This window comes from Hirundo rustica, chromosome 5 (assembly GCF_015227805.2).
Source record: "Hirundo rustica isolate bHirRus1 chromosome 5, bHirRus1.pri.v3, whole genome shotgun sequence".
In the NCBI taxonomy this organism is placed as follows: Eukaryota; Metazoa; Chordata; class Aves; order Passeriformes; family Hirundinidae; genus Hirundo; species Hirundo rustica.
The window spans coordinates 24,609,520-24,632,638 of NC_053454.1; the positions used below are offsets into that span (position 1 = coordinate 24,609,520).

A 23,119-nucleotide genomic window follows, 5' to 3' on the forward strand; every position below is an offset into this window, starting at 1 on the left:
GGCTATGTGTTTGTGTTCTCTGCTATTGCACACAGCTAAGTCAATACCTACAGGGCATCAATCTTAATCCGTGTGTAGCAGGGACAACGGTTTTCTCCAAATACAGCTGCTACACTCATATGCGTGCTCTGGATCATGGCTTTGGATTCTTGGTTCCTGTTGCATTCATTCACCACTCAAGGACACATTTCTTCTTCCCTATACATTTTCATGAATTTGCCAAAGGATTCCCTTTGTCCATTACTACCCAAATTCCATGGGATCAGCCCAGCAGTGAACTACATTAGTAAATTCATTACTGCACAATCTGTCATTTTACATGGAACTCATGCTGTCCGCACTATCACTTTTATGCAGCCTTTTGAGACCAAACCCTTCTCACTTAAAAAAGGAGTAGGAATTTCATACTGATACCTCGAAACTAAACCTCCTTTAAACAATTTTGCCCTCAAAATTTACTGTCTTCCTGTATTTGGCACATCTTTAGATTGAGAACCTGATTAAATATGTGCAGTTTTCTTAGCTAAGTGGTCTGCTGGCAGTTCTGAAATATTTTACATAGCTACAGCTGAAATCTAAGTTAGATTGAGCAAGAGACAAAGGAGGAGCCAATATATGTAAACAGAACAGTGACTCTTGTCTGCATGTTCTCCCATGTCTGTAAAAATTTCAAGCGAAAACAGAGGAACACGCGGCAATTAATAAACGCCAAACTAGGAAAGATACAAACTAGAATATCTGGAAAACCCGCAAAGACTGTGAGGAACACACGGAAAACGTATGCAAGAGTACGACAACATTCGTCCGCTTCCAGAATTTACCAAAGCACAGCCTTGACGGCCACAACAGCCATACGCCAGCAGAGCGGCAGGCACACCACGCACTACACCAGTCTGTAACGCCAGTAGAACAGCATTTGGCGGCAGCCCCGCCCCACACTGCGACAGCCGCCCCCGGCACCGCTTCCGCCCCGTCACAGCGCGGCCGCCGCGACCCTTCCCTGCCTTTCCCTTCCCTTCCGGGGCGCTGTGCCCGCCCTGCGCGGCGCGCCCGGTGCGGCCCGAGGGCAGCGGGCCATGGCGGGCAGGGCTGGGCTGAGCTGAGTTAAGCAGAGCAGCTGCCAGCGCCATGGCCCTCGCCGGCAGGGCGGCTCTGCGCTGGGGGGCACGGCTGCCGAGCCCCTGCCCCGCCGCCGCCCCGCTCTGCCTCCCGGCCGGGCTGCCCGCGGCGTGCGAGCGGCCGTACAGCTCCCGCGGCAAGGTGAGTGCGCGGCGCCGGCCGCTCCCGGCCGAGGCCGGCCCGCCGGGGACACGCGGCCTCTCCAGGCAGCCCGCGCCGGCGGCCAGGGGTGAGAGGCGTGCACTACTCGTTGGGAGAATTGTCTTGCTAAGGTTTAGGGATTGACGTGTTTCAGTGACCTCAGTTCTCGGGGCAGGTTAACAAAGCTCGGAGAGAGGGGTGTACTGTGAGTAGTGGGCGCGAAGAATGCAGAATTCACGGGCCAGGACGGTTGACAGAACTCTTGAGGATAAGGAAGGAACTAACAAAGTCAACTCAGCTGGCGTGCTGAAATCGACTCTGGCAGGGTAGAAAGGTAATTCTGGCAGGAGGAGATTACGACCACTGACCCAAGAAACTCACCGACTCGAGAGAAAGATTCCATGCTGGCTAACTAGGATAAGAAGGGAGAGAATCATTTAACCGGTAGAATACTAATTACAAGACAACTATGCAACTTTCAGGCAGTGGATAACTTTCAGCTTTTTTTTGCTAAAATGTATAAATATTATAAAGTGTTGATAGTTGTTTGCTGGCTTTGCAGATACTGTAAATAACTAAAATGCTTTGACTTTTATGTGTGGATTGGCTTCTTGCACACTGTAGCATCCTTTTCCACTACTTTCTTCTTATGATAGCTGCATCTCGAGGTAATGGCTCGGTATCCATATCATGCTTGTGAAGAATGATGTCCTTAATGGTGCTCTGAATCCAGTTCTCTTAAGTTTAATAGTTTCACAGACGTGAAACTGTAAAGTTTTCCAGCTCCCTATGTACATAAGAGCATAGTACCTTTTTCACACTTTGCAGCACAGTTCATGATTGTTTAGTGATAAAAAAATGCATTTGTCTATATGACTAAAGTGAAATGCTGACATTTTAAACACAGTAACAGTTCAAGTTTTTGTATCTCTGTTCAACCTATGCTGCTTCTGGAGAAAAATTATTAAAAGAATTCATTTGGTTTTTTAAAGGCCGGTCATATGGTATATAGAGACTGTAACCTTGATTTATGAAAAGAAGTTTCTGTTTTTCAGGAAAAATTAGATATGTCGACGTATCCTGTTGAAAGCATTAGAAACTTCAGTATTATAGCTCATGTAGATCATGGCAAAAGTACACTAGCAGACAGATTGCTGGAAATTACAGGTAAGCGTTTTCATTTTATACTACTTTTTCTTGATGTGGAAGGTGGCATCTTAAGTTTCTGTACCTTTGATTATTACTAAAATTTCTAATATTTTTTGCTCTTCCAGTGTTGCTTGTGCTTTTAGGCTCTCAGTTGTGTAGTATTACAGATAAATGGACTTTGTGGTTGAGATCTGCCTACACATAGGCATAAGGAAGTGTGTAATTCATTTAAAGAAGTACATGCTTTGGAAAGAGACTGAAAAGGAGTTTACTACCTTGTTCAAGCTATCATTCCAACCAGTCATCCATTAAATCAGTACATGGCAAGTTTATGATGTTTACTGCCCGTAGTTAGGGTGGACTGAAGGGATGGGCCTGACATGACCTGGGAGTTCTGGACTGTCATTTAAGGGAGAGCGAAACAGAACCGGGGAGAGAAATTCTGATCAAAGTTATTTTTTATGATTACCTCCCATGTATCAGTATGAGCATTTTTGCCTGATGCCTGCAATAGAATGGGATTTTGAATTCAGGTCTGTCACTCTATGCTAGTACTCGTCTGCCACTTGAGATTGGACTTAGAGCTGTGCGCCACTCCTCTCCAATGATAGAAGGGGAAGTTTCCTTAAGTATCAAAATTATTTACAATTCAAGGGGATTTTTGCTGCTTCTTAATCTCTTAGTTCTCTTAGATGTTTTTCATCCTGCTTATTCAGGATAGGATTTTATGTAACTTTATTATGTAAACTTTATTTGACAAACGTAAAGAGTTGATGCACAGTTTTGTTTTTGATTGAATGTCTTAGTTTAGCTTAATTGTATGGGAAAGCTTAATTTGCTCTTCGTTAACTCTTGGTTAATGGCATTTTCAAGATTTATGTAGTAAATTAGTTAATAAAGTGCTTTTGTTTTCTTTTTTGTAGGAACAATTTCTAAAACTGACCATAATAAACAAGTCCTGGATAAACTACAAGTGGAACGTGAAAGAGGAATTACAGTTAAAGCCCAATCTGCATCTCTCTTTTACGATCATGAAGGCATGAACTATCTCTTGAATCTTATTGACACGCCTGTAAGTTAAATATAAACAAATCTAAATGTCTTTATAGGTTAAAGTAGGAGATTTCTGGCTTCTTATGTTGATTCAATTCCTCTTTTATAAGAATGTGAACATATATACAAATGAAAACAACATAGTACAGAAATCTTTGCAATTTAGAAATACTTGAAATAGTAAACATTTGTTTTCTCCACAGGGCCACGTGGATTTCAGCTATGAAGTATCACGGTCATTATCTGCCTGTCAAGGTGTCATACTTGTAGTTGATGCAAATGAGGTGTAGTACTTAATTCTTGTTTCCTGTTTAGTATTTCAGTATTTCCGTAAGCTAGATGAAAACTAGGTGGTGGGTTTTTTTCAGTTTTTCCACTAATGTTTTTGCTTCTGGTCCATCTCCATAAAAGTATTAGGTTGCAGAAAAAGAGTAATGGGAGTTTAAAAATTATCCAGAGATAGATACTTGTATTGACAGATAACAGATAACATAGCCATAATAGCACAGAATCAATTAGTGGAGAATCAGATTCTATTTTTTAGGGAGTATGAATTCTGCAAATGGCAGCCTGGATGACTTCTAGCTATTGAACTGACAGCCATTTGAGTATCTTCAGTTAACGGACTAGAATATGAGGATTATTAAATCATGATTTTAGAGGTGGGCACATTGTCATCAAAATACTTTGTGAGAATTTTTTTCTTGGCATATTTATGATTGTATTGTATAAAGGTCAAATAAGTGTCGCTGTTTCCCATGTTATATCAAAAAACTCCATACCAAACTAAGTAACTTTTAGTGATTATTAACATTTGCACCTTCTTAGCTTGAGGGGCAAGTGGACTTCCTAAGTAAGCCTCAGTAATAAATACGTTTCCTAAATGTACTGGGTGGTGGTTTTTTTGGTTTTTTTTTTTTTAATTGCTACATTTAAATATTATGTGATTACTTGGTAGTCTATATTTGTCCTTCAATTAGAATGCTTACAAATTCTCATTATATTTTTTTAATAAGTATTCTTTGTTGGTACTTTATATTGCCTAAAAAATTAGGCCCATATACTTGTAGTGAATATCCCCATATAAATAATCTTCCACTTGATCTGTTTTGAGTGAAGGCCAAACAACAAGTAGCTTCTGTTTCCCCCATTCTCTAACTCCTCCACGTCCGCTTCTGCCCTCTCTGATCCAGTTATGATACTATTGCTTTATAGTCTCATTCATTAGCATCTATATTTCTTTGTTTTCCTTTATCTGGTACTTGGATCTGGAAGGGAATCTTCCTTTCTTCTAATCAGAGCTATAGTTTTTGCCATCCTTTTGAAAGAAATGTGAGGTACAAACTTTATAATTTTTTTCCTTTTATAAAAGTAACTGTAAGGTAAGTTGAAGGTACGTTCCTGCTCTCTGTAGTAACTATAGTTTTATCAACACCCTAAGCATCTCTTTTTCTTTGTCAGAGTCCATTTGTAAATAGGTCATTGAGAACTAAAAAGTCTGTTACTTATTTCTGAATAGTCACAATTATAGCATGCAGAAAAATATGTACTTGGCGCATAATGTGAGCATATTGTGTTACCTATAAATAATTCCATGAAAGTAGTCACAGATACAATATCATTGATTTGTTTAATTATTTTGAGATTACAAGAAATTATAATTAGGAAAGCTATTTTCTTCCTCAGCAGTTGCATATAATCAGTCACGTTTTATTTATCCATCTCCTAAATGAAAGAGTTGATGGAATAGCAGAGGAATCTTAAATCGTATAGTATGCCTAAAAATATTCCCCAAAACCACACCAAAACTGAGGAGGTTTCAGTGTCAAACTTTATAATGTTACTTTCTAGGGTATTCAGGCTCAGACAGTGGCAAACTTCTATCTCGCCTTTGAAGCACAGCTTTCAATAATTCCTGTCATAAATAAGGTAATAAAGTTTTTAGCATTTTCTGTTAAATAGTTGGGTTGTTTAAATGTGTATAGGGCTGATCAGAAATTTAGCCTCAAATAGAGGTATATAACAGTTATTTGTTATAATATTTATAGGATTTAAATATAACATTACTAGAATGTAATAGGAAATTTCTGTATTTGCTCTCTGTAAAATTTTACAGTCCCTGCTGTGAATTTTTTTAATTTCATGAAATACATTTAGGTATTTAAAAAATGTAGCAGTTAAGGACATGCTTGTTGGTGGACTTTGCAGTGCTGGGTTTATGGTTGGAATTGGTGATGTTAAAAGTTTATTAATATTGAGGAAATGACATGAGTAGGAACTCTACTTCAAAAGCAGGGTCTTAGTTTTTATTTAAATTGAAGTGTTATTTTCTGTGCAATTTTGAGCACTGTGTTATTGGAATCACAGGATTAATTACTGCTCAGCTTATGTTAGTTGCTGCTATACAGATTTATACTGTAGTTAATATGTGATCTTATAAACAGTGCAGGTAGCACTTAATGATTTCAAAATACTTTGTAAACTAAATCTTTTTACCAACTCTTGGACAAAGGTGCTTGCCCTAATGAAACAAGCCAAAACTAGACTGGTTACAGAGGGGATCCTTCCTGAAATCAAGGAAGGAAAACTTTATAAAAATAATATTTATCTTTTCCTAAAGAAGGACAGTACTTACTCATTAATAAATAAATGTGCTTTGTTGTACTTTTGAAAGCTACAGTACTGGATGATGTGGGAGAGGTGATTGCTCATATATTTAGCAGTTTGTTGTTTTACAGATTGACTTGAAAAATGCAGACCCTGAAAGAGTTGAAAAACAAATTGAAAAGCTGTTTGATATCCCTACAGGTGAATGTATAAGGGTAAGTTCTCTAAGTTTTATAACATGGCTGATAATATAACTTTGTAACTAATGAATTACATGTGCATGTTGTAAATTAAGAGAGTGCTGTCTGTCTGCCTGTTCTTTTCTGCCATAAGAATTTCTTTAAAGTTTGTCTCCTTTAAGAATGGAGAAGATAACTTTCAGCCAAAAATTCTAGTATTTTTTGAGGAATGGAATCCAAAATTTTAAATTATTTCTCCCTGTCAATCCACAAACGGTTTTTGTTTCTATCATAAAAATAATTGCCATTGACAAAAGAAAAAACAGTATCTTAGTAATAGCATTCTAGAGTGTCCTTTTGAGTGCTTTTATGGGTAGTACTATCTGTGGCCACCCAGACTGTTTAAGTAAACATGATACTATTTAATTAATAACTCTAAGACTTGTCTTATAAAATGGTTGCTGGATTTGTTTTAGATTTCTGCTAAACAAGGAACAAATGTTGAGAAAGTTCTTCAAAAGGTCATTGAGAAGATCCCACCGTAAGTCTGTATTTAATCTTATAAATAATTTAATAAATTAATTAAATATTATTAAATTTAAAATTATTTAAATAAATAATGTATTTAATCTAATAAAATAATTAGAAAATCATGAGTTGCATTGATATGGTATTGGCAGTAGTTTTACACTTGATTTGCATCTGATTTAGAGAAAATGCTTCATAGAGAAAAGGAATATAGTGACTTGCACTTAAACAGGAGAGGTGAATGGGTCACCAGCAAGGCTGAAAAGCATAGATACGTTTTCTTTACCTCTGTCTTTACCAGCACCGTTGGTTGTAAGGTTGATGCACAGAGACACACTCAGCAAAGGAGTTGGTATGTGAACTATTACAGGAGCCCGAGCCCAACCCCTACACATGCATGGGCCCTGATAGTATCCACCTAAGGATTGTAGGAGAGCTGGCGGTGTCCAGTCAAAGTGGCTTTTTGTAATCTTTGAGAGGTCATGGGGATCTCTCTCAGGAGACTGGAAGAATGCTGATGTCCAGTTTACAAGAAGAGCTTAAAGGATCCAAGAAGTTTTAGGCCTGTCAGTCTTACTGCAGTCCCTGGAAATGGTATGGAACAGATCCTCCTTGGGGCTGTCACAAGTCAGATGAAGTAAGTGATTGGGAAAAGCAAGCAGGAATTCACCAAGGACGTATCGTGCTTGACAAACCTGACCACCTTCTACAGCAGAATAACCTGCTGTGTAGTGTGAGTGGTGGACACTGGCTACCTGGATTTCTGTCTACCTGCATCTTTAAGGTTGTTGGTAACGTTTCTCACAGACTCCTGGAGAAACCACTGTGTTATAGTCTGGAGTGGTCTTTATTGTGGGTGGATAACTGTCTGGGAGGCTGCACCCAGAGGGTGGTGGTAAATAGCTCGTTTTCTGGCTGGCCACAAGTGGGGTCTGCCAGCGTTCAGTTGGGCTCAATGCTGTTTCCTGTCATCAATAAATGATTTGGAAGTTGGGATGTGTACCCTAGTGAAGTTTGCCAGCCAAACTGAGAGGGGAAGTAGACATTTCAGAAAGGGGGAGCAACTTTGCAAGAACGCCTTGATAGGCTGGAAGAGTGGGCTAACAAGAACCTTAGGAAATTCAGCAGAGGCAAAGGTCGTGCACCTGGGAATACATAAATCAGGAACGCAGCACAGGCTGGAATCTACCTAGCTGGAGAGCAGCTCTGTGGAGATGGACCCCGAGTTCTTTGTGAACAGCAGTCAGTATGAGTGAACAGTGTGCTGCTGCAGCAAAGAAAGACAGCAGCATGCTGGGCTGCCTCAAGAAGGACATCACCAGCAGAGATGAAATCATTATTCCACTCTGCTTAGTGGTGATCTATTCACACCTGGAATACTGTGTTGAGTTTTGGCTATGCAGAAAATGTGGACAGGCTGAAGAGGAGGCCACAAGAAGGGCCACAGAGATGATTGAAAGGCTAGGCACCCTGTCCTTTGAGGAAAGGCTGAGAAAAATAGACTTGTTCAGCCTTGAGAAAAGAATGCTTAAGGGAGACCTTTTGACATGTTCTGGTATTTAAATAGTAGCTACAAAGAGCCATTGGAATAATCTCCCCAGGAAAGTGGTAGATTCTCCACAGTTGGACACTCTGTGATTTGTTTGGGCAGGGTGCTGGGCCATCTTGTTAAGCCTGTGTTTTTGCCAAGAAAAGTTGGATCAGGTGATACTGGAAATCTCATCCAACCTGATACGATTCTGTGAAAGTGTTTGGCATGGGTGTGCTTGCTCATTCGATGTTGGATGAAAATGCACTGCATAATACATTGTTTCAATTTTCTTGGTGACAGACCCCAGTGTAATACTGCTGATCCATTGAAAGCCTTAGTATTTGACTCTACCTTTGACCACTACCGAGGTGTCATAGCTAACATTGCGCTCTTTGGTGGGGAGATTGCAAAAGGACAGAAAATTGTGTCTGCACACACAAAGAAAAGATATGAAGTTAATGAAGTTGGAATTCTGACTCCAAATGAACAGCCAACACATAAGCTGTAAGTAAAACCTTCTTACAGTGGAACAAATCATATATTGGGGTAAGCCACAATATCCTGCATTTCTGTTTGATTTTTGCTTTGAGGGGTAAAAACTGGGAGGTGTCTATGTTTTTGTTTTTGTTCTTTGGTGGTGGATTTTTTTGTAATTACTATTTGCAGTTTAATGCTCTGTGTCATTTTTTATTTTGGGCACGCCAAGGCAGAAGGTTTTAGGGAGTGCTTCTTGAGCGTTGCTGTGGGAGGAATCCATTGTCTTCTGTAGTATGTGGAACAACTGGACAGCTAGGTGTTTAAAGGCTAGTGTTCGATATTCTTATTCAGCTGTCCAATTTATTTCTAGGAACTGCCTTGTTTGAGAGTGGAAGGGAATGGGGCTTCATCTTAGTTATTTCTGCAGCATATTTTGAGGGTGGAAAACTTAAAATCCATGAATGCAACAGCTTCCAGAAACTGGCTTCTCAATGGCAGCAGTGGGAAGAAAATCAGGTACTTAGAATTAGTGGAGAAGTTCTACCGGTTTGCATTCAAATACATGTTAATGACTTTATTGGGGGCATTCTCAGGTTACATTACTGTGTCTGGCGGGTTGAACCCAGCCAGCCCCTGCTCACTCCCCAGCCCTAGCAGGATGAGAACTTAGAGGTACTTCTGGATTGAGAAAAAGACAGTTTAATAAATGAAGGAGAAAAAAAAAAAGAAATAAAAACAAGTGATGCAAAGACAGTCCATTATTCCCCACCTCCCACAGGCAGACTGATATCCTGCTAGTCTGCAAGTAAAAGCTGCCTTGGAAAGACTGCACTTCGTTTTTATTGCTAAGCATGATGTTCTGTGGTATGGAATGCCCTTTTGGCCAGTTTGGGTCTGGTGTCCTGTCTGTGTCACCTCCCAGTCTCTTGCCTACCCCCAGTCTGTTTGCTTGCAGGGGCACAGTGAGAAACGGAAAGGGCCTGTTCAGCAATACCCAAACATTGGTATGTTATCAACACACATTTTAGTCACAGTTCCAAAACACAGCTTCGTACGGGGCTGCTTTGAAGAAAGTTACTCCATCCCAGCCAAAACCAGTACACTGTGCTTTACTCAGTACTTACCATGTATTCCCCTCCTGTTAGCATAATGTGCTGATGGGAAGTGCTTGTCTAGTTTCATCCTGCTGGCATATGAAACTTGCTGTGCTGGCAGCTGGGAACTGTTCCGGTTTCTTTGTCTTAAGAGCTTCTCAAGGGTCTAGCTCCAGCTTTTAAACTGGGAGCAACACAGTATTCAAAATCCAGGATCATAAATGTACTGTTAGCTGTAACAGAAAAAGGACAAGTTGAGACTGTTCACAACTCAGAGGTGAAACAAATCTCACTTCTGGACTTTGGATGTGGGCTTTTAAGGGGGTGATTTATTTGAATTTCTGGCTGGGCTAAATCAAGTAGGAAAACAGAAGAAATACTGCTAATGCCAACAGTCATGTCCATATAATAACAATTTTATTTAGCTATGCAGGACAGGTGGGGTACCTGATTGCTGGAATGAAAGAAGTAACGGAAGCCCAAATAGGAGACACACTGTTTTTGTATAAACAGCCAGTGGAGCCTTTGCCTGGCTTTAAGTCAGCGAAGCCAATGGTTTTTGCAGGTGAGGAGTAAATCAATATAAAAGGGAGTTACTTTTTCCCAGTGACAAGAGTAAGAGCTGTTAGAGCTTTTAAAAGAAGACGTGTATATTAAGAGTTGGGAGGATTAGAATTTCAGCCGAGGTGCATCACTTGTGTAGATTTGTGTGTTTTCCCTGTGACTTAACAGGATTAGTAATAAATGCTGACTGGTTTAATACGAATACAAAACAAACATATATTTTTGCCTGTCCTGTGATTGTTGTTTCTAATGCCAGTAGACTCTTACTAGCTGGAAAAGAAGGGTTGAAATGAAAAGGAAAAAAAAAAAAAAAAAAAAAAAAAAGGGAATTCTTTGTCTTGATAATCAGGTATCTGGAATTATTGTGTTGGTTTTTCTTCTTTTAAAATTTAGCAGCTGTTTCATTTTTGTTAAACTCGTTAAACTGCTAGAGCTAATACTCAGAATGATCCTGTAAAATATTTGACTTTTTGAGCTTGAATAGTTCCATTGAACTGTTGCCACAAGCTTCAATAACTGTTACAAATGCTACAGAAGATAGCTTTAGAAGAAGATTCTGTAAATAATTTTCTAGACTTGTTGTGAAGCAGTGTGTAAAACTCACTTGAACTGTCTCATGGAGACTAGGCAGTCTCTCAGTGAGTATCGAAAAGTGTGATATTGTAAATAATGGTTTTGTGTGCATGTGTGTTGCTTCTTGATGTAGATGATATTTTCTGAACATACAAGGATGTGAAAAGTCATACTGTAGAATCTGTTTCAGGCAGCAGTTATACAAACAGCTGTTTTTATTAATTTCAAAAGAATAGAGAAATGTTTGCAACTTTGAAATGATGCTTTTTATTTTTCACTCACTCTTAGCTTTGAGGGAACATCTCAGTGAAGTTTATACAGTGCAGAACAGTGGTTATACTCAGCTGTGAATCTTCCACAAATGTGAAGGATTAGATGAGGACAATGATCCTACCATTATGGTTTAGATGTTAATTCTGAGGTGATCTGAAACATTTTTATGTTGTGACAATTTTTTTTTTTGAGGAATAAAGAATCCTCAGGTTGTTTTTCACATTTAAAACCAGATGAAGCAGAAAGTAACTCTTCCTTATTTTATTACTCTATTAACTTTTAGTGGTGTATTTGAAAGCCAGGTACACAGTACCTAAAGCTCTCTGTCACATCACTTCTATTTAATATATTTTGACAGGAATGTATCCTATAGATCAAACAGAATATAACAATCTCAAAAGTGCTTTGGAAAGGCTGACATTGAATGACTCCAGTGTAACTGTTCATCGTGACAGTAGCCTTGCCTTAGGAGCTGGATGGAGGTGAGGTTTTTGTGCTACTTTCATTTTTGAAACGGTTCATAAATTGAGAACGCATGTTTAAGTAAACTGAAGGTAGAAATAAACTTGATTCAAAATTAGGCGCTGTAATTGAGATTAATGGTAGATAAAGATCAAAAGCATTTGATTTTTTTCCATTCTTTGCATAGAGAATGAAAAATCTTGTGATTATTAGTTTTTGTTCTCCACGACTCATATTATTCAATTTATTAATCCCAAGGATTATTTGGTCCCTTGGAGGTTGTTTTCTCTGCCTGATATTGTCATACTAACACTCTAAACATGCTGGAGGGTGAAAAAGGCCACTGTGAAATTCCAGAGGACATACAAATACTTTTACTGACTGGGCATTTATTTTCCAGATTGGGTTTCCTTGGTCTTCTACACATGGAAGTCTTTAATCAACGTTTGGAGCAAGAGTATAACATGTCTGTTATTTTGACTGCACCTACAGTTCCATATAAAGCTGTTCTTTCCTCAGCAAAGTTGATAAAGGTATGTTAAATTCATTAAAAATTATATAAATAGCAGTTTAAAAGCCTCCTATAATAAACATTTAGAGTCTCTTTTTAATTGTAGGCTAGTACTGTATTTTATAGTAAGCATTAGAAACACCAGGATATTACTTAAATAGTTTTTATTTTTTTTAAAGAATGTTACCTGTTCTTTCCCCTTTCATTTCAAGCACTCTCTTTTTATGTCTTATACTTTTCCTTAAAAATGGAAATATAGGACACATATCTTGCTGTATTCTTTTAAGTGCTTCCTGGCTGGACTGTGTTAAAAGCAGGTGAAATAGTCTTCCAGGTTTATCAATCAGGAAACACAAACGTTTCTAGGAGTAGCTTGTAATGATACTGTAGATTGGCAGGGGCTGGTGAAAGAGAGTGAGATTTTTTGATCACATTTAAACGGGCATATGCTAACTTCATTAAAATGGGTGCAAATAGAATTACTGTGTTTGAGTTCTAGAGAGAGAAGGAGGTGGAATTAGAGCACCTGGTGACAGAAGAGGCTGCAAGTTGACTGGCTGATTGTTCTGTAAATTACTAGAAACTTGTATAAGACACATTGCTGTACTTGCAAGGTGTGAGGCATAGACCTTTTATCTCTCTGGTTGTTTTGTTTTCTTACTCGGGCAGTATAGCAGCTATGAATGAAGTAGTCAACACCTTTGGTGTAAGTGATTCTGGACTGTTGATGTGGGATTCTTTTCAAACAGTACTGGAAGCTGGGTCCCTGTCAGTGGAAGTTATGTAATCACTTGCTTTTGGAGGAGAGGGAAGTTGCTTTTACACAATAAGCAGCATAACCTTCCTTTTACCTTGGAAGGGTAACTAGCACTTATTGGGATGCTGGACTGGAAAAAGTAGGTAATGAAAGCACTCACACACAAAGCAAAAACTTCGTTTCTCAATCCACTTCAGCATGTGAACCCAAAGTTCTACTTAGAGGAGAAAGTCCCCACCACTGAACTCTAAAATATTTAGATCGGGTCTTCTGTTGAAGATGTGTAATAATAACTTAGAGGATCAGGATGAAGTAAAAAGGAAAATCCTCAATTTACAGGGGAGAGAGAGACCTGGAAAGATGGACAGAAAAGTTTTTTGCATTTCTATAATTTCCCATGTAGAAAGCTAATTTTTGTATAATGATATTTAAGGATATGCTGATAAGGGACTTCTATATGTGTTACAGAAATCTTTTCTAAAAACATCCTTGTTTGAAACTTGGGTTGCATAACGCATCAATGTTTTCAGGCAATTGAAACATTTTTTAGCATGTTCTCAATGCTATATTTATTTCTTTGCTGTTCATTTTACTTACTTCTAAAATTACAATATGTGGTTTATTTGCTTGTTTTCAGGAGCATGGAAAAGACCAGATCACTATTATCAACCCTGCTCAGTTTCCTGATAAATTTTCAGTATCAGAATATTTGGAGCCAACTGTTCTTGGTACTATTGTAACACCTCATGAATATATTGGGAAAATAATTACCTTGTGTCAGGTTGGTGTATAGTTTTAATTTTGTCTTTTGCATTTTTAAGCTCTTCACCTCATACTTAAAATGAAGACACTAGATAGTATGATAATAGATATTAATGCTTAAATAGTATCTTTGAAGAAATTATTGAATATTATTTTTAATTTTTTTATCTCTAAAATTCTGAACTACAGAATCCATATTTTGAAATTTAGTTATGAAACTTAGTGACAACAAAGTGCTTGGTCTGTACTAGACTAATTCAAAGCTAGTTCTGTTCTCCTAAAAGAATAGAGTCTGCAGCACGGGAATAAGATGTATTGGGTTTTTTAGAAGCATGTTCATGGAAATACAGCTTCTGCCAACACTTCTGACTGTGTGTCCATGTGGTTTTTTTAGTACTTCACTGAAAGCAAATTTATGATGGAGATGGCCAAACACGTTTGCTTAACTGTATTTGGAATACTTCTGATTGAAAATGTTTTAACTGCCATGCATATTTTGTTTATATTATTTCTTCACAATATTTTTCTTAGCTTATAACATTTCAAAATGCATAATACAAAGCACTACAGTACTTGTATGTTAATACAGTGAAGAATAAAATCTATTAAAAATAATTTCTAAAATAAGAACACACTCCTGGGAGGAAAGAAATGAGCCTGCAAGTCCTGCTGTGGCTGCAGTAAGCAAAAGCTGTTAAGGATTTCAGAAATTCAGCATTTCGAGAGGAAAGGCTTGAGTTGTATGTCTAGTGTAACCACTTCATTTGTTACAGTGCTACAGTTTGTCCTGGGACTTCAGCAAACTACCAATATGAAATTTACATTTGGGCTTAAATAGAGGAATTCTCTTGTATAGCTTGATTGCTGTTCATTTTAATTTGCTTTGGTTTTTTTTGTAGAAAATTTCAAGGGAAACTGATACAATCTTTATTTGTCTAGGATCGTCGGGCAGTCCAGAAGGATATGTTGTACATTGATGAAAACAGGGTTATGCTAAAATACCTCTTTCCGCTGAATGAAATTGTGGTGGATTTTTATGATGCTCTTAAGTCTCTGTCTTCTGGCTATGCAAGGTAACAACCTCCCCTGTTCCCCCTTCTCTTCCCCCCACCCTAGACCCTGAAGAGGGATGGTATGGTGAAAAAAGCCCTGTGGAACAGCTGTGGAAGGGCAAGAGTGAAGAATGAATATTCCATCATGACAGTGCTGCAAATCTAGTCTCTCTTCACCTTGAATGGATTAGATTCATTGTGAAAATGGATGGAAATAAGTCTGAAAAACGTGAACAGTATGTCGCTACCTAATAATCATTGTCTTTGGCAATGCTTGTGTTTTTCAAGGGCACCCTCTGGAGTGGCACTGGCTCATCTATATGAGTAAGACCTAAATTGTCTCTCCTTGTCTGAAGAGACACTGTGCAATTTTTTTCAAAAGGAATCTCTGAAATGTACTACTTACTGTATGAACTGTATCTTGGTTGAAAAAGGAAAATAACCACATTGGTTATTTAAAGCTAGTAAAAACAATGTGGTATTTAAAACAAACTTTACATTACTTTAATACAAACTTTACTGCACTTACTTTACATACATGGTTTATTATGTGAGAAAAGAAAATCATGTGTATTTTGAGACAAAATTCTCTGTTGTAGGTGGCTGCTATGAATTCAGAGTCTGTTACAATACTCAAATGCCTTTGTGAGTTTAATGGAAGAAAAAATGTTGCATGGCGATGAGTTTGTGCCCCAGGAGGCTCAATAGCTCTTCACAAACCTGATATGTCATTAGTGAGATATGTTTCACAATAGGAACTGGTGTACCTAATTACATTACAATTTATTTTAGAAGCATAAAAATAAATTTTATTGAAGGACCGAGTTTGCTTTGAGTATATGTTTTCTTTTAATTATGTCTAATAAATGTAAGTAAGACATGTTTTGCCCAGGCTTACATATATATGCAGTAAAAGCATGAACAAAAGTGGAGAGCCAAGGTAGAAGAAACAGAGGGGTGGAAATTTTGAATTTCCTCTCTGGATCTAGCTCCCCCACTACATAAAACCTAGCCTGTTTATCAAGAACCTGTCTCATTAGCAGAATTATGCTGGGTTTCCTTTGATTCAGGGGTGATTGCCAATGATGTTGCATTGTCTTATTTATTTGTTTTTTTATTTCTTAATTGACTCCTTAATACAGCTTGTGTATTTAGTGCTCTCGGTAATCATATTTCTGTTATATGGATCCATTCACATACCTGTGCTTATAAAATAGAAGTACTTTGAAATAATCTCAAAGGATTTTTCCCCCCCTTTTCTTGTATTTCAGATTTGACCCAATTACAGTGATATTGATGACCCTCCACAATTATACTTGCACACAAGCTTGCTCTATCTATCTATCTATCTGTCTAATCTATCTATTGCATAAATCACCTCTGCATCTCTTGCATTTTAAGAATTTTTGCAAACTAAAACACAGACAGCAAGGCTCACACCTAGCAAAGAAGAAATCTGCTTTGGAAACTAAGTGAAAAACATAGTTGTCAGAGACAGTGATAATAGGGGTCATATAAAAAGTTTGTCAAATGGGAGGGTGAAAAGAAGACAGTCCTGGATTGGTATTTGATTCCTGTGACATTCAGGACACTGACTGTTTAAAAGCTGTGTTGAAGGATTCTTTAAGACTGCATTAAGCATGCAGATTTCTAATTGCTCATTAGATTGGAAAGACATCCTGGAAGTCAAGATGACATCTTACTGCATTGGAGGGGACATTACGTGCAGTACATTTCTGGTCTGAAGATGGACTGAAACAGTACTCTCATTTTATTAAAAACTTCAAGTGTTTTATTAAGAAATATGTCCATAAAATTTATGGAGCAAAGAATGCAAAATATAATTTATACAATATCATGACTAATTTTTGAACTGCTTTTATTTTTGTAGTTTTGATTATGAAGATGCAGGTTACCAATCAGCAGACCTAATCAAAATGGATATTCTTCTAAATGGAAATCCAGTTGAAGAACTGGCAACTATCATACACAAGTAGGTTGATTAGATTCCTTATTCAAAAGAAATAAGATTTCCTATTATTAGTCAGTGAAAAATTTGTCTGTTAATAGGACTTGAGGATCTAAGTTCTTTTCTGACCTAAAGGATAATATGATTGCTAAATGACTCTGGGTGTGTACGTGTTACTCTTAATATGACAAATGTGTATGAGCATTGAAGATTTTTCCATATGACCACCTTCATTACCACTGAAAAAGAGAGGCATTTTGTAGTATGAAAATTAGGAAATACATACCTTAATTAATAGCAATTTTTACTTCCCTTTCTCAGATTAAGTACTGGATATCATATATTTGTGGAAGATGTAGGGCAGAGAGAAAGAAATGCAGAATCCCAATCTTCTAAAGGGCTGGAAAAATTTGAGTACAGACCAATCTAGAAGATGCCAGGTGAATCATTTCTGGTGCTTAATAGTGATGAAAAATTATTTTGTTCTCCCAGTAATTCCTGTTACATAGAAATTTGTTGTTACCTTGTTTCCAGACAGAGTACTAGGAGAATGTAAATATTTACTGGATGGAATTACCTCAGAATTTTTTTTGCTAAAATGATTCGATTTCTATGAGTATCTCGGGCATTACAAGTGAGAATAATGCCTTTCCTGTTTCTAGCCTGTCCCCCATCTTCTCACAAACTTTTACAAGGCTCCCTTCTGTAAATTCAGCATCCCTTTCTAGTAATGCCTAGATAAACTTTTGCAGGTTGTTTGGTTTTCTTTTTAAAATACTAATTTATTGTTGCTAAATATTTGTATATTTTCATATTTATTTACATAACTGCAGTCTTGAAATCCTTGGAATTCTGTAACTCTAGAAGGCTGACAAAGGAAAATAAGCCCCCTGCCTTGTTCATCATGGGGCTGAAGGGGAGTTACTGTCTTGCAGTTAATGCAATTTCTCATAAACATGCAGTGTTTAGCAATCTACCTGCATCTCCTACTCTGAAAGGATGCATAATGGAGTTGCAAAAGTTAGTTATTGCTTTAATGTGTATTTTTTTATCAATTTAGCCCAGACCCTGAACTGTTAAACTCACTAAAACTGACAACCTTTCTTCTGGCTTTAGATTTCAGTTGGTTTTAGTGGTTTTTTTTTTTTGTTTGTTTTTTGGTTTTTTTTTTTTTTTTTATTTTTTTGTTTTTTTTTGGTTTTTTTGGTTTTTTTTTTTTTTTGTTTTTTTGGTTTTTTTTTTGTTTTGTTTTGTTTTGTTTTTGTTTTTTAATTTGTAGTTGCATTCATTCATTCTGCTCTTGCTGCAGGTATTCTCAGTCCTCCCACTGTAAAAACTGCATCTGTAAGAATTATGCTGAATTACATTTATAGAGAAAGTATTACTGTAAGCTCAGTATTAAGATAGTCATTGTTTGTTCTTACTGTAAAAGTAAATATATGTACCTCTTAAAACTGTTAACACTCAATGAAAATGACCTAAGTACTTCATGTTTAAACTGTTTGCTCTATACAGGTAGCAAGGAGTCACATTATCTCTGTTTGTAAACATGTATGTTGGTAAAAAAAGCTAAATACAGGCATTTTTATAGAGACTAGAGTATTTCTTTCTAATGGCTTATGAAAGTATCTATTAGTAGCTTCTTTAGACCTTTTGTTGTTTTCTCTTTCCAAAACCTGAAGCATATGCAGATGCTGAATGTAGTTGGATAATATTTATTAGCAGATGACAAGAGTATGCTATTTTTTTCTTGTGATATAAAACCAGACTTTGAAAGCATTCTGTAATATGTGTATTTTGACTGATTGGGCCTATGATCAATGAAAATTCTCCTTAACCTAGTTTAAGATTTCACTTGAAGCTGTGGCAGTATTCAAAATGTCTTCAGTGTGAGGGATTATCAGGGTGTTTTTTATAAATACTTTATATGATGTTATATACTGAGGTTAATACAGTCTTGTCACCTGTTAGTATGAAACAGGTGACATACAGACCCCACTTTTTAGATGTAAAATTTGATCGGATCAGCTTACCTTCTGAGTTAAGAAGAGGAAAGTCTGTACTAAAATCCTTCAATCAAACAGTTTGATCTATGGATGTATTTTTAGTGTTGCTGACATTTTTTTTTCAGTGATAAAGCCTATGCTGCTGGTAAACTTCTGTGTGAACGTTTAAAAGAGACTATTCCTAGACAGTTGTTTGAAATAGCCATCCAGGCTGCCATTGGCAAGAAAATCATTGCAAGAGAAACGTAAGTGAAGCCCTTCTATTTGCCTTCTTTTTTTAAGATATGTAAAACACAGACTTGTAAAGTCTTGTTTTGTACATTACAGGACTTTGATTTTGCTGTAAAGTTGTATTTTTCTTGTATATGCTACTTGAAGAAAAAAACCACATTTGAGCACTGACTCTCGACTAAACATTTTGAACTAAATTTATACAAAGAAACTGTATTTTTATTTTAGATTGCTTGTGGTCAGAGTTGTACTTAATAGATAAAGTGTAACTGGCAACACCTCTATGTCCACTTCCTCTTTGGCAGTGGAAAAAGTTCCTTACTGCTGAAAAAAAGTAGCTAGTTGTGGAATACTTTGCTGTGAGAGTCAGCAAAAAAATAACTGATTTGTGCTATTCCAAAGGAAGTATGTTGCTGAACACAAAAACATTTTCGTAGCACATGCCTCTTTAAAGGAAACCATTTCATTGATGTTGTATTTCTCATCACACTTATCTGTTGCTGTTTAAATAAGATTTAAATTGTGGTAAAATAATTAAAGGTCAGAATTCAGGAAGAGGTGCTGTAAGAATTTGTTTATATATGTCTGTACACATGGATGTAACACTTTCTGTGAGTAATAGCAGAAATTCCAGATAAAAAGGCAAGATTGTGATTTCTTTATGTACATATTATACCCCCTGAGGGATGTTTGTAGAATTGAAAACTCTGAATTACATCTTCTGTTTAAAACTTCATCTTTTGTATACAAAACCCAAAAATGTTACGATGCCAAAGCATCTTACAAAACTAACAGAAAAACAAGTAGCATTTTGACAACTGAAGTACTTAGCTTCACATACAGATGTTCTAGTATGTTAAGATGTATGTGTTATTTTATTTTGCAGGCTGAAAGCTTACAGAAAAAATGTTGTGGCAAAATGTGTAGGTATTTTTTTTCTCTTTTCTTAATGTTTTTGACATTTGTAAACCTTACGAGTCCTGCTAAGGTGATAGGCTCATCTCTTCCTAGAAACCTTCCTAGAAAGCAAAGACATACTCTGCTTGTGTTCCTAAGTGTCTGTGGAGTTTTAACAGATACTTCTAAGATTAAGATCTTGTAACCTCTTGTTGCAGCTTCAAGAGTGGATCAGATAAAGTAATGGCTTTTTCAGTTACACACTTGGAGTGTGTCTGCTCACTCGCATCTCCTCATCATTTTCTAATAGTTGTAGACACACAGTAAATGTGTGTGTGTGTGTGTGTGTGTGTGTGTATGTACACAGGCATATAGGTAACTTCATGTTTCCAAAACTGGTTTTCAGGTGACAGAAGGAAATATAAATGTGCTTCTTTAGAGACTTGATTAGACGCTACTTAGGTTTGCATTAATACATTTTTAAGAAAGCTTTATATGTGCAATAGTTGACTGTGGACAAGACTCAGCAAAGCTATTGGAAAACTGTGATGCCTCTTACTTAGCTTGGATTTAACTCTCTGAAGTGAATATATTGGAAAACGTTAAACAAATGTCCCTTTCTCACAACTGCAGTAGAATTCTTCTGCAAAGCACAGCTGTGGGATGGTGTCTGTTCAACCCTGTACAAGGGTTTAGTTAATTTTTCTAGATGTAAGCACCTAAAGCTAGTCAAGATGCCTGAGTGTATCTGAGCTGTATCCTGCTGCTGTTCCAAAAGGATTTGGATCTAATGTGTTGTCTAGCATCAGCCAGGCTTACAGGATTGTATGTATTTAGGTGACAGGGTTCAACACTCATTTGTCCAAATTAATGTGCTCATTTGCTTCCTTGTTCTTTTTTAACTAGTGGCCTTTAGGCCAAACTATTTGGAGTATAAAATAATCCCTTTGTCAAAATACAACCAGCCTTTCTGACTATTTTAAACCCTTGAGTTTTGTGTGGCTGCAATGTGCTGCAGTTGAAGTTTAGGCTTAGTAATTTTTTTTTTTTTTTTTACAGTATGGTGGAGACATTACAAGAAGAATGAAGCTTTTAAAGAGGCAAGCAGAAGGCAAGAGGTTGATGAGAAAAATTGGCAATGTTGAGGTTCCAAGAGATGCCTTTATACGAGTTCTAAAGAGAGAAACTGACAAATAGAGATCATTGACATCTGATCATTCAAATCATGTCAGCTTTTTGCAGACAGAAGCCAAGTGAGCAAGTATGTGATTTATCACTGTGAGAGGGAACATACTTGACTTTAAATGGTATGAATTCAGTATGTGTGAGAAGATGAACTGGAAGGACTTAAAAATGTACATATATTTGTAGATTATTATGAAATTAAAGTTAGACTGCATTTAAAAGTTCACACTGTATTTTTCATTTTATTGCACTGTTTTCATAAATGTAATACTTAACATAACTGGGGTTTTTTTTGCGTAGCAAATCTCTATATGAGAGGAACCATATGGAAAAAAGATTATAAAAATAATTTAAAGGTATGCATAACAACCATTGTTGTGTTGGTTTTTTCTCTGTTAAAGTTTGAACTGTTGGCACAAAGTATCAAGCTGTTTCCTGTTTTACTTTCTCTAAAACTGCTGTTGTCAGGAAATTGTGATGCTGGGAAACCACATCAGATGAAAAAATCAGAACTTTTTAAATTTACCACACAGTTTAAGTGCGTAAACTTACCATTAGTTCAGCCTAGCTATGCTCATCTCCAGGGAAATGGTAAGTTTTAATATATTAAAACACAGGATCTGTAACTCTTTTACTAGTAAGACCAATTTAGGCCTTAAAAATTTTATTTAACATGAAGGTTTGGTTATAGTATATCTTGGTGTAGTTGGTGAAGTTTTATTTATATTGTTTACGTACTAAAGTTTGTCAGTATGTCCCCAGTTTTGGAGTGTACCCACCTCCAAAAGCTTTTGAGCTGCATTAACTTTTGATCTTCAGGGATTGGTTTCCCTCTCACAGATCTTAATTTCTTGTTATTAAATGTATTTGAAGAGAACAAATTGCTAGTCATAGTACTAAAGTACTCAATCACCAGGAAAGTCTGCCCTTAAATTTAGGCTTGTACCTACATTTTAATCATAAGCTACTTGTTGTATTTCAGCCTGCTTACAAGGATGAACTGGGAAAAATCTTTGGAGATATGGAATTGAACAGGACATGTTCAGGACATGTTTCCTTTGAACATGTTTTAGTTTCAGAATACATAAAAATGGGAAGGGGAATTCTGGTACTTCAGTGGTTTGTTGGGGTTTTTTTCTGTTTGGTTGTGGTTGGTTGTTGGCGTGGGTTTTTTTGTTGGTTTTTGTTGTTGTTTGTTTTTTTATTTGAAGCTGTTTCAGATGCACTGAAAAACCAAAGCTCTGGATGTTAACAAGGTATCTGTATCTCTAATAAAAGTACCTAAGCTGCTGCTGCTGACCTCAAGAAAGGAAGGATGCTGTGGATAAAGGCTCTCTAACATACTTATTATTCCTCCCCTGTAAATGCTAGCATTTAAGGAACTACAAATGCAGGGATACATGCTAGGAGCAAAGGAGCTAAAACGAGGTCCTCCCTACTCCTTGAACTAGACCTGTAAGAAAGCACTGGTTCTGTACTGAGGAACAAGGTAGAAGCTAAAGGTAAGCTAAAGATTATTCAGACAGTAAATCACATCCTTGCTGAGTGACACATCAAGTCTGTGTTACCTGAGTTACATAGATGGATAAAGATGCCTTGAGAATCTGTTTTAGCCTTACTATAGTCACCTGAGGCAGAAAAAAAAATACAAATTGGAGTCTTAATTCTGAGAGGACTTGTACATATATCAGTTTTGAGAACATGAGCCAATGAACTGGTTAGTACATGTATAGTACATGAAGTACTAGGTTTTGGCACATAAGTACCTGATTCTGTCTAGTTACTTTTTCTTTTGCCCCTTTCCTTTGAAAATACCTTAAAATGAGAAAAAGAATAAAATGGTAACCTTGATGTGCTAAGCTAACTTAGAATTTACTCCTAAGACCTACTAAACTTGAAAATGCTTGCTTTGTCATTACTGCAGAGTAACAGGTTAAATTTTGTGCAACTTAAAGGGTTGACTTGCTCTTGGTAGTTGACAAGTTTGGAAGGTACTCTC

At 37.0% G+C, this 23,119-nt stretch overlaps 1 protein-coding gene across 4 annotated transcripts; it reads left to right on the top strand.

The window, feature by feature from the left end:
- Positions 1-1,104: 1,104 nt before the first annotated feature.
- GUF1 (GTP binding elongation factor GUF1) lies at positions 1,105-21,344 on the top strand. Of its 4 annotated transcripts, none has more exons than XM_040065206.2 (17): positions 1,105-1,260; positions 2,316-2,427; positions 3,333-3,481; positions 3,666-3,746; positions 5,314-5,391; positions 6,201-6,284; positions 6,725-6,789; positions 8,608-8,811; positions 10,304-10,443; positions 11,647-11,770; positions 12,151-12,283; positions 13,656-13,799; positions 14,720-14,853; positions 16,724-16,825; positions 18,933-19,052; positions 19,925-19,961; positions 20,995-21,344. In XM_040065206.2, exons 1-17 carry the CDS (start codon positions 1,129-1,131, stop codon positions 21,130-21,132), a joined length of 1,977 nt encoding a protein of 658 aa, XP_039921140.1. In that variant the 5' UTR covers positions 1,105-1,128; the 3' UTR covers positions 21,133-21,344. The 4 variants fall into 4 exon arrangements, with proteins under 4 accessions (XP_039921140.1, XP_039921139.1, XP_039921141.2 ...); XM_040065205.2 differs by having other exon boundaries at positions 1,153-1,260; positions 6,186-6,284; XM_040065207.2 differs by lacking the exons at positions 18,933-19,052; positions 19,925-19,961; positions 20,995-21,344 and adding an exon at positions 17,123-17,539 and having other exon boundaries at positions 1,153-1,260; positions 6,186-6,284.
- Positions 21,345-23,119: the final 1,775 nt, after the last annotated feature.

What these genes read in the sequence shown, in the direction of transcription:
- GUF1 (XM_040065206.2), top strand. Translation starts at nt 1,129, where the DNA reads ATGGCCCTCGCCGGCAGGGCGGCTCTGCGCTGGGGGGCACGGCTGCCG. An exon ending in CGTACAGCTCCCGCGGCAAG is followed by an intron (nt 1,261 to 2,315) that starts GTGAGTGCGCGG and finishes TCTGTTTTTCAG; the next exon opens with GAAAAATTAGATATGTCGAC. An exon ending in GAAGCCAATGGTTTTTGCAG is followed by an intron (nt 10,444 to 11,646) that starts GTGAGGAGTAAA and finishes ATATTTTGACAG; the next exon opens with GAATGTATCCTATAGATCAA.